Source organism: Myiozetetes cayanensis, unplaced genomic scaffold (assembly GCF_022539395.1).
Source record: "Myiozetetes cayanensis isolate MyiCay16 unplaced genomic scaffold, myiCay2020 scf2-11, whole genome shotgun sequence".
In the NCBI taxonomy this organism is placed as follows: domain Eukaryota; kingdom Metazoa; phylum Chordata; class Aves; order Passeriformes; family Tyrannidae; genus Myiozetetes; species Myiozetetes cayanensis.
In genome coordinates this window covers 63,002,416-63,014,242 of record NW_026087411.1, presented here as the reverse complement: position 1 = coordinate 63,014,242, position 11,827 = coordinate 63,002,416, and the positions used below count along the sequence as shown (strand labels likewise).

At 43.6% G+C, this 11,827-nt stretch overlaps 1 protein-coding gene across 3 annotated transcripts in view; it reads left to right on the top strand.

Moving 5' to 3' along the window:
* Positions 1-5,418: 5,418 nt before the first annotated feature.
* NKAIN2 (sodium/potassium transporting ATPase interacting 2) overlaps positions 5,419-11,827 on the top strand; it is a 537,578-nt gene continuing 531,169 nt past the window's right edge. For all 3 annotated transcript variants that reach the window (XR_007628910.1, XR_007628909.1, XM_050315311.1), the window contains exon 1: positions 5,419-5,573. Coding sequence is in view for 1 of the 3 variants with exons in the window: in XM_050315311.1 (XP_050171268.1) it covers positions 5,520-5,573 (54 nt within the window). In the remaining 2 variants the exon portion in view is untranslated. The remainder of the gene's footprint in view (positions 5,574-11,827) is intronic.

Below are 11,827 nucleotides of genomic sequence, written 5' to 3'. Positions count from 1 at the left end.
TATGACAGACGATTTTGTCACTATGCAAAATGTGAAACCTGTAATCAACTTGTTATGGCATTTCACAAAAGTATGTGACAGTAAAATAAGTAAACTGTCATTTGGGCAATCAAGTCTTGAAATCCTGCAGGAGGTAAAAAAGAGTACCTGACACTCAATCTTCATGGTAGGGATGACGTTCAAAAAGATCACTTAATTCTGCTACAGTCTTAGAGGTTTGAATAGAATTTTTATTGCAGTGTGCTTAAGCCTGCAATAATTTCATATTATGTTTTAATCACTTATTTCCCCCCTCAATTGATTTTTTCCCCAGATAATGTATATGTATGTCACACAGCAAGGTCTGCTCTGTTAACAAGGTGTTGGTTAAATTAAAACAATATTTTCCCTTTACTATTGATGACAACATTATCAGTTACAAAGCATTTCAGACTGGTTTGATATGAGAACAGATACAGCAGACAGGAGACCATGTTGATTTACCAACACCTGGGACAGCTTGGGTAGATGATGCTGGCAGTGGCAAGCTCCTACATGGCTGGAATGCTTGGATGATGTGCCACTGAACCCACACTGTGCTGGCTTTAACGGATTTCACATAAAAGTTTTATTAAAGGAAAGGGATATACAAGCTACGGTTCATAAGCTGCTTGTGGCCTTTCCTGCCAGTCTGTTTGGCCTGCGGCTTGTTCTCGCAAGTCCTTGTTCTCCCCTGTGGCTGCAGGTTTGATGAAGCAGGCTGGCAGCTGCAGCCCACCTTGGGCTTCCCCTTTTCCCCAGGTGTTCCCACAGGCTCAAAGAAGGAACAGGCTAGGGTCAGGCTTACAACCAGTTAATAAGTCCTGTCAAATCAGAGGGAAGGCACTCTAGGGGACACAGACTTTGCCATTATGACATTGAAAGGTGTGTTCCCCTCTTGCCTTCAAAACACAGAGACCATGGGTGTACAGGCACCAGCAATGAGCTCTTATAACTGGAACTGTAGCCTCCTGTTTCCAATTGTTAGTGAGACTCACAGATTTTGGAGCTGATCTCCTCACAGAAATAAGTTATAGAAGTAGGAATAAAATTACACTTGATTGTAAGAAGAGTGAAGGGAAACAGGGAAACCTATTTTTATCTTTTTTTTTCTTCTTTCCCTTTGGCCTCTTTATGATTACAATCAAACCGGTGAAACCACTGTAATCTACCAGGTAACGTTTTGCATGGAATAACCTTCAGTGAGGAGCACTGCAGAGCCTGTCTTCGAAGAAAATTGGTTTTGTTTTGACAAAATTATGAACGTTTGGAAATTACTCACTGAGCACACACAACAGGCCTTTTGTTAAGTCAAACTCAAAACCTAAAAAACAGTATTACCGTATGTACACAGCTGATTTCACTGTATATTGAAGCTGTTGGGCCCCAAGAACAGGCTTAGACTGGACTGTAAAAGGCCCTGAGCATTTGACACAATGAGAGCTGAATCCTGTGGCTCACTGCTCTGAGAGCAGTCTAATAAGGATTCAGAGCTTCAACTCAACCTTACTCTGGATACTTCTAGATAGTCATAACACAACATTTCTTCTCTCCCAATATATAATTTGTAGCTTTCCTAATTACACAAAGCAAGCAAAGGCAAGCCCACAGCAAGCCTAACAGTGGTGAGTGTTGGCTACAGGGAGGAGGAATCCTCTTTGACACCTCAGTGGCGGGTTATGGCTGGAGAACCTCACAGAGAATGTAAGTGTGACTATTTTCAAAAAGATTAACAGAGCTGGAGGAACATCTTGCACTTTAAATCTCAGCTTTTGGGAAGGTTCATGCTTGGAAAGGTAGAAAGACTAGAACATCAGCAAAGGGAAACAGCAACAGAGGTAGCACCAGAGCTCATAAAAAGGCCAGGGAACAGAGCAATTCATACAATTGACTTCTTTGACTTCATCTGCCTCTGCTGAGGCCTCATTCTGCTCTCGAGTGATGTTTCCAACAAGCTGTGGCCAATAGCAAAGACAGGGCAAAATACAGTCCATACCTGTACAATTGGTATTGTAGGACAGAGTAAAAAAGGCTACCAACTGATTCTGAAAAAAAACGGGACACAGACAACTCAAAGAAGCCCAAAAGAAGAAGAGGTTAAACAGACAAAAGTGACATGAAGAAAGGCAGTTTGTGTGGACAGATAAGCCACTGGCCATGGGAAACTGTATAATAGTGACAGAAAGGGACACGATTACTTTGAAGGTACTCAGGAGAAGGCAAAGAAGTAGAGATTCTTACTACAGTTCAAAGCTATAGGGGAAAGTGCTGAGAAAAGAAAAGCATTGGGGAGCTTTGGGGAGCTATAGGAGTCCATGGAGATCCTCCTTTCAGACTATCATTATTGCTCACATTTTCCTTAGGAAACCTCCCACAGTAAAAACAATCAGATCAGTTATGTGCACACAGAGGGAACTAGTGTTAGCTTCCTCTCAGCACAAGCTGCCCCTTCTGTTAGCTTCCCAGCTCCCAGTCTCAGATAATGAGATACACTGTTCTTGCTACTACCAGTTTTCACAGGAGACAATTGCTGTAATTTTTTTTGACCACTCTGTCTCCTCAGTGTTCACTATACTGGAAGAGATCAGTACACAAAGGCTAACATGCCTGAGATGAGACAGAAGTAATTACACAGCAACTGCAGAGTCTCCCGCTCCATCTTGTCTAGTTCAAATCTAAAGTTCAAACAACCACAATACCAGTTAATACACCAATGTTTCCTCTGTAAAATGCACCAGTACAGGCTGGGGGTTGACCTGCTGGAAAGCAGCCCTGTTGAGAAGGACCTGGGGGTCCTTGATGATCAACAAGCTGTCCATGAGCCAGCAGTGTGTCCTCGTGGCCAAGAAGGCCAGTGGCATCATGGGCTGCATTTAGAAGAGCATTTCCAGCAGGTTGAGGGAGATGATCCTGTTCCTCTACTCAGCCCTAGTGAGGCCACATCTGAAGTGTTGTGTCCAGTTCTGGACTCTTCAGTACAAGAGAGACATGGAACTCCTTGAGTGGGCCCAGAGGAGGGCTACAAACATGATTAAGGGACTGGAGTATCTCTCTTAAGAGGAAAGGCTGAGGGAGTTCAGCCTACTCAGTCTCGAGAGGAGGTGACTGAGAGGGGACTTCATCAATGTATATGAGCATCAGAAGGCAGGGTGTCAAGAGGATGAAGCCAGGCTCTTCTTGGTGGTGGTGCCAAACAATACGATTAGAGGTAATGGGCAGAAACTGATACACAGAAAGTTCCACTTGAACATGAGGAAGAACTTCTTTACTGTGCAGGTGACTGCACACTAGAACAGACTGCCCGAGAGGTTGTGGATTCTCCCTCTCTGGAGATATTCCAGAACCATGTGGATGCAATTCTGTGCCATGTATTTTGGGATGGCCCTGCTTGAGCAGTGAGGTTGGACCAAGTGACACAGTGTAGTCCCTTCCAACTTTACCCATTCTATAATCCTATAAATGCATGAATGGCATGCTGAAGAAGTCAAAAAAGACTGTTTGAGTCCAGAGGTACCTGAGCTATTCACTGCCAGCTGCTGGATGTCTCCACTCTCTGAGCCTCAGCAGCTCCATAGTTTTATTTGTTCTCAGATACAGCTCTCCCTAGCAGTTGCCTCCTTAGATCCTAAAGTGAATATGTTCACTGTGTTTGGTACTCCTCACGACCAGTGATCTGCCTAGTGTCATGGGTTCATGTGGCTGAATTTTTGGTAATAGGGGGCCATAGAGATGATTTCAATTAGAAGCTAAAATGCTATTTTTGATAACACAGAGGTTGACAATCAGAAGGATGTCATTATGGAGCTGAGGAAAAATACTGTCACCTTTGTGTGTGTTTTGCTCCCCTTATGAGAATTTTAGGAGTCATAACCGATCATTTGACAGCTTGCCAACTATTTTGACAAACTCACTTAGCAAGTGAGAGACAAACTACATGGAGTTCTAAGCTTCCAGTTTCACAGAATATTTGTGCTGCAAACAAACATCCACACGTGCTCAGAAAACCCAGTGACATTCCTTCAGTTCATAACTGTTGATGTCACTGATAAAACTACCTTTGTTAGTGGGCACCTCAGCAAAAGAGTGACCAGGTCCAAATGCAATGTCAAGGTGGTTGCTGATGACACAGCAAGTGTGATTGACACCAGATCTTGACATACAATTTCCCATCAATTTGATGTATTCTGGATGCTTTTAATAGCAGAGTAACACTAGACCAAGTCACTAAGTCCAAACGTTCCTCATTACGTTGGAGGGCAGAACCAGTTACCACAAAACCAACTGATATTTTGTCTAAATGCTAAATGGACTACTCTTGTCCTTCTTTTCCTATCCTTATCCTGCAGCTCCTGGCCTCTGCCCCGGAGCCCTCCCAGTCCTCCCCGACAGGCTCCTCTGATCGGTCTCCGCCTGTGACCTCTGATCAGAGTGGGACGGACGCGGCTGCAGAGGGCAAGCGGGGGCCGGCGTGTCCCCGGCGGTCCCGGGGAGCTCTCCCCGGTGCCGGCGGCAGCAGCAGCAGCCGCGGACGAAGAGCGGGCTGGGGCGGCTTCCCCCTGCACCGACAGCCGCAGCTCGCCAGGCGGCAGCAGCGCGTCCCACCGCGGGGCTGCGGCCGCGCCGGCCGCGCTCCGCGTCCGCGCCGCGCTCCGCTCCGCTCCCCTGCCCTGCGCTGGCCGGCCGTGAGCGCGGGCCAGGCCGCGCCATGCAGCGCTGTGCCCCGCGGGCCTGCCGCCCACCCGCCCGGGGGACTGCTCCTGGGTGGCGGCGGGCGCCGTGCGGTGCGGGGGAGCCCGGGAGGGGTGGGCGCGGAGTGGTGTCCCGCCGACACAAAGGCGCCCGCGAAGGGGCAGCCGCGCTCGCCGCGCCCGCGCAGACAAAGCGGAGGCTGCTCCCGCGGTTGCGCCTCCCCTCCGCGCCCTCCCGCGGGGGAGCCCCCAGGCGAGGGGCTCCCACGGCTGGGGCTGCCTGAGCCCTACCGGGAGAAGGAGGAGGAGGAGGAGGAAGGCGGGCGGGGAGGCGGCTGTGCCGTGGGCAGAAGGGAAGCCGCTCTACGAGCGTGAACCCAGCTCGGCGCCGCCGCCTGCCTCGCCTCGCCTCGCCTCCCCGTCCCTCCCTCCCTCCTCTCCCTCCTCTCCCCCGCCTCCCCCCGCCGCAGACGGCTGCGAGCCCGGATGGTTTGCGAGCGGAGTTGAGGGGGCAAACTTTGAAGCCCAGATGCCTCTGGGGTTGCGCGGCAGAGCGCGGCTGCTCCTGCAGGCACCTGCCGCCGCCCTCCCCCCGGCGCTGCCGCCTTCCGCGGGGGCGGCCGGCCCCGCTGCCGCCGACCGCCGAGGCGGCGGGCGCTGCGGCCGCAGGTAGGGCGGGCGGCGGGCGCGCCCCATGCGGGTCCCGGGCTGGGGCGCGCCGGCGGCAGGCGGGAGCCGGGCGGCGGCCGGGCGGTGCTCTCCCGCCGCCTGAGTGGGCGCGGCGCGGGACGGCGGCGCGGGGTGCCGGGAGCCATGGGCTATTGCAGTGGCCGGTGCACGCTGGTGGCCGTGTGCGGCGCGCAGCTGGTGAGTGGCGCTGGGGGCGGCCCGCGGAGGAGAGCGGGGGAAGGCAGGCAGGCAGGCAGGCGGGCGGGAGGAAGGGAGAGGAGGAGGAGGGTGGTGGTGGGGCAGCTCCCCCGCTGCCCGGAGCAGGAGCCCCGGGAGCGGTGGAAGGGGAGGGGGGGCAGGGCAGCACCCGCGCTTTGGGCGAGGAGGGGACGCGTGGGCTGGCGTGGGTGTCCGCGTGAGGCGGCACGGTGGGAAAAAGGGGCTGTGTTACAGGTAGTTTGGCGGAGGCTCTGCCAGGGAGGCTGCGGTGGGCTCACGGCGGAGTTAATAAACTCGGGCAGTTCTCCCAAGCGCTGATTCAAGTTGGTACCTGGTTGCCTTTGGCTGGCCCTATGTAAGGCAGGGACGCGGCCGTGTCAGGGGTGATGCGCAGCTTGTAAACAGTTTGCCATACAGGTGTGTGTCTGTGTGAAGTTATCACGCCTGAGCTCTTCTGCAGATGTGTATCTTTTCCTTTTTTTTTTTTTTTTTCCCCTTTCAGACTTATTGTCCAGTGTATGTTAACATTGTATCAATATGCTGCTACAGAACTAAAACAATTATGTATTTATATTTACCTTTGGAGGAGACATGTGGCAGCACTCGTAAGCTCAGCTACCAGCGAAACTAGACTCAGTTTAAAAAGTAGGCACTGTGATACGATAACAAAGAAGCTACCTAAAAATAAAAATAGATCTGCTTAGCAGGATGGTTAGTCTGTGCAACTGTATTGTGGCACTTTCAAAGAGACGGGGTTTAAAGTTAAGAAACTAATGTCCCTTCCTGTAATGTATGTGTGGATTATTTTATTGTTGTGAAATCAGATACATGATATATAGAGTTCCTATGGATTTCGGTGCAGTGATGCACAGATAAAGACCTGTCAGTTGAATGTGTCCCATTTCTTATTTTCATTAGACCAAATGTTGATGTGGTGACAGAACAGGTGCTGGAAGTACCTTTGTTAAGCAGTTAACCTCATAACAGAAATGAAATATTTCTTGTTACTTCATCTCTCTACCTCTTACTGAATAGTTTTGCTGAGAAAGTGTAAGTCAATATAAATAGCAACCAGCATTGTTGCCAATTCCTTTCCTGCAGACAGATACAGAGGAAAACACCCAATAGATTTCAGGGACCAAAATCAGTAAAAGAGTACATAGGAAAGAAAGATGTCTTAGCAGATCAGAAATTCAAAATGCCTATGGTCTTTTTATCAGTTGTCATCGACCCCTAATCCTTTTGTATTCTGGAAAACATTTTATTTCTATATGCTGTTTTTCACCTAACTTATCTAATTCTTTGTAACTGGTTGCATCTTATCAGAAGTGATTTATTCATGCACATAGTCTAAAAAAAGAATCTTGAATAGTAGTAGTGAATCTTGAGTGGAATGGTAGGAATGTAACCTTTTCCAGCAATTTGGAAATATAAAATTAATGACTGAAGTTCTTCAAATCCATTTAAGTTTTGGAGGCATACTTTTTTTTTTTTTTTTTTTTTTTACTGCAAAAGGAACAAGAAATGGTTTAAATTGTATGTCTTAAAGACAGGAGATTGACTTTTGCTTTTTTTTTTTAATTCATTCAACAACCAGGAGGTTATGATGACTATAGAATGTGCTAAGATGTTAAATTGTTACTGTTTTGAAAGTCTATGAAGGAAAATATTTGCTAATTCATGTTGACAAAAATACATGCAGAACTCATAGTAAAAACATCAACAGAAATGCCCTGTAGGAATGTATCAGCAGGTGGATGAACAGGTAAGCTAATGTACAATTGTAGCATTGCTGGAAGCTTTCTACAAGTGCTTCTAAAATAAAAGGTCAAATAAATATAATTTTTAAAAATAAATGCTGTTTTCTGGAGTAGCTAAAGCAAACTTTTAACAGAATCATAAACTGAAAGCAAACTTCATTATTTTTGTTGAGCAAGAAAAGGATGTGTTAGCAGCAGTGCAAACCTCTGAATCACACTTGGCCTATGTAATGACATTTAGATAGGTTAAAAGCAGGAATAATCATTTACATGAGAAAAAGGAGATGACAATGGAAAAAAAAAATATGCACTTTATTAAAATCACGTGTCATATGCCTTCATGTACCATATACCATCACATGGGAATAGATCATGAGTTTTAAGTCAAGATTTAACTCCGCTTAGTAGGCCCATGGGTGATTAATCGGTTGTCACCACTTTTCGAGGTGAAGACTACTTAAAGGAACAAATGCTGTCGAGATTCATCCTAGAATTAGCAGCCACATTAATGCAGATGCATATTCAAAAACAAAGGATCTAGAAGTTATCTGACCTGAGGAGATGGGTGTGGGAAGCATTTCTACAATGATAACCATACTTTAAAAAAGTGCATAAAAGTTATAATGTGAAGATTATGTGATATTCAATTTTAAAATGGTCATATTTGAGTAGAGAGTATACTTTTGTTTGAGGAAAAAAAGTTGTTAGAAAGTGGGTTTTTTTTAATGTAAATATATTCAAATACTGCAAAGCTGGGGTGTGGGGATCTAATTCATTTTTGTAGGCACTGCACAATAAATAATACTGTGGAATTCTGCAGTTCATTAGAGAAACTGTTGCCTGTTATATATATATAAGTGATGTAGATGTCGAAAATGGACAGAAAATGTGGTTGTTTCAAGTACTGGTGCAGGATTAGAGCTCTATTAGTTTGAGAGATCCTGCAGAAGCAGAATTTTTTTCATAAATGCATTTTTAGTGCTTATAGTTAAGGCAACATACTGTACCATCAGGTTATCAGAAACCTCAAGGAATGCTTCTGCTCTCAAGGGCATACTGATCATTGCTCTCTGCTTATTAACATACATATACCTTCCGGTTTGTGCTCTCATTTGCACTATGGAAAACAATCTTTGACAGCTCATTTTCTTCTGCTTTTGTAGCCAATGAAAAGAATTAACAGCAAGTAAGAGCTAATTTCGTTCATGTCAGAAACAAGGCATTGCCTTCTGTATGCAAAAGTAATTATCTCAAAATATGTTTTCATTTTTTTTAAGGTACTAATTTTGTTCTATTTTGTCCTTTTTCCTTCTGAAGAGAATTCCAGGCATAGGTGCTCTGGTGGTTTTTGTTGTGTGTTAACTATCCTGGTTACAAGGAGAGAATTCTCTGCTGTTGTATTTTGTCCTTTAAACCTCTTTATTTTTGGGTGTCTCCTTTTCTATTAATAGCTTACATCAGTAACACTAATATCTTGTTGCCTAGTCTTTTTAATACCAAGAGCAGCAAAGGTGAAAACTGCCAAGATTATTGTGCTTTCTGGAAGTCTTCAAGAACCTCACAGAAACCAATTTTTAACTTTTTCCCTGTCTACTGTTGCTGCTTGGGAAAAGTTGGAGCATGGCAAAACAGTAAAAAGTACTGCGTGTTTTCAGCTTAGAAGGTCTACTCCCAAGTGCAGTGATGCAAAAGGACAACATTTAAAAAGGAAAGTCTCCAGTAATGATTGCCTTATTGTTTCTATCCATCAGGCAAAGATTGCCATACTCCTGAGGCTGATTAGATGACAGATAATTCAGCCTTACACTCCCCTTTCTGTTTCCGTCTTAATTTACTAATTTTTTTTATATAATTATTTGTTAATTATGTAATTATTTTGTATATTTATATAATTAATTTTACCTGTTCTTTCTATTTATTTATTTATTTTTTTAATTTTAAGTAAATTGTAACTCGTATATTCCAACTAAGTATTAAAAACTATTTAAAATTGATAAACAAGGTACTTATATCCAAAAAGTCAATTTGTGATTCTGGGGCACTCAATCTGATGCTCTAAACCAAACATTTATTATAATGGACACATCCTCAGTTTTTGAAAAAAGGTGTCTTTTGCAGACACCAATGTGTGGCATTTGCAGTCTCTCCTTTCCCTTACTGACAGCTCACAGTTGGGACCATAAGCGCACTTGCACATGACCTGGTGGTGTTGCTTCGTTAAATCATCCTGTTACAGTTCTGGCTGAAGCCACTGTCCAAGTCTGTCATATTGGCCAAAAAGAATGGAAAAGACACCCATATTTGGTTGCTTTTGCTAACATAGGCCCAAGCTTTTTTTTTTTTTTTTTTGCTTTGAGCAAATGAAAAAAATTATCAAAATGCCAAGGACTTGTATAGAATATCCTTGTTCTGTGCTTTTACTCAAATGAACAATGCTGATTAAGAGAAAGTTCAAATACTTTGTTTCAAAACCTGTATCAACTGAAGGAATTTCTGTACTTAACTGTGATACAAATGTCCATAAACAACATGTATTAATTGCCTGTTGGATGTGAAGATACCTATGTGATCTGAGCAGGTAAAGTGGTGGAACCACTCAAACCTAGGAAATGAATTACATAAAAACCGGGAAGCACTTTCTATCATATGTCTTCTGTGACAACGGATGTCATGACAGATGCCCATAATCTATATTGCACACTTGATATATGACTGAAGAGTGTCTTATTCTTTTCCAATTCTCACTTGCATCATTAAACATTGGTACACTTAACTACAGAGAACAGAGCTACAGAGAAAAAGTCTATCATAGTGACCAGTCCTGTAAAGTTTTGGTTTGCTGTTTTTTAAACATGAATAGTAAACATTCTTCTTGTTGTTCACACAGTTCAGGAGTGGTGATCATCAGAAGTTCTAGTCTATAGCACAGGTTTAGCTTGGTTTAATACCATGAATATCCGTTACTGGGGAAAACCTCATGTTTTAACAGTTTGCATGTTGAATTGTCTGTGAACTTTCAGAGAGTGAAGTTTGCTGGATTAGAGCTCAGGTCCCACTGAATGCAAAGCAAAGGCATTCACAGCAGATACTCCCTGGGATTAGCTACCCTGAAGCATTATGCAGTGAAGAACATATTTTGTTGATGTAGGGTTGTACACCATGCATGTCATATGGGTACTTTCCTATAGCACGCCACACCACATAACCAGTGGACTTAGTGTGTCTGGCTTTTTTCCATTTTTGTGTACAGAGAAGCAGTAGTGAAATTTTTGGGGTTTGCTTTTAATTGCTGGGTTTTAGTGAGAGTTTCTTTTCTTTTTGCATATGTATTTTAATTGTGTTCCATTGTCACTGCCGCCAATGGTTTTCAATAGCAGCTTTAGGAGGCAAGTGTCTGTGATGGAAAATTCTGATGACATGTACATGTTCCTACATTTTCTGCTATCAAAAGGGGAATTAAAAACATAGGCTTTTCATGTGGAATGGAAAGTGATGTTGTTGCTGCGCTTAGCCTGTGTATCTGTAGTTTTTTTCAATCTGCAAAAAAGTAGAAAGAACTGGTTTCTGTGTTTTGGATAGCACTTATATTTAAGTGCTGCCTTTGAAATTGTGACTATGTCAACAACTTTGTGCCTGCCTTCCTTAATGTTCTGTTTCTTGCTTTGTTTCAAATTTAATAGAAAAGTGAAAGTGTTAGTTTCATTGTATCCAAAAGCATGTGATCCTACTAACAGTGAAAAGGAAACAGTCCTGTGAATAGCAGACTTTCAGCAGATGTGTGTTTGAGAGCTACTGTATAACAATAAGGAATAGATTTTGAGGTGTTGCTGGAAATATATAAAACAGGAACTTGATAATGAATTCAGAGAGCCAACATCTTCTCTTGTTGTGAAAAAATATGTAGCAACCTTTTTTGGTTTGTGAGACCCTGGTAGAAAAATAAACACTTTTAAAAAAAATTCTGGTTTTGAGATAAAATCTCAGTGATTCATTACCAAACCCTTTGTTTGTTTGTTTGTTTGTTTTTTACCCCTTATAACTTGAGGTCAAAAATGGTGATGAATACAAAAAAAATGAATGTCCAAGGTATCGGTCCATTATATCATTTAGATTTAGTACTTGACATTCACTATGAATAGTACAGTATTATTTTTCATAGAAGTGTGAATATATAATAATCGTGAGTAACCATCATGCACTTCAACCAAAGCAGAGCATGTTGTTTTAAGTTACAGGCATAAAAGATTTCTGACTATTTGAATGACTGGTTTAATTCACTGCTTTTGGAAGCTGAACTCCTTTAGAGTTCAGTAAGCCAACTCAAGATTCAGGTACACATGCGGTGTTTGGTAGGAATGAAAGGTTGAAATAGATTGAGAGAAGTTGAATAAACTATCTGAATATAAGCACCTAGAATATCTAGCAAAGATACTCTTCTTGTATAGCCATGAATAGAATCTTTGACGGTAGGAA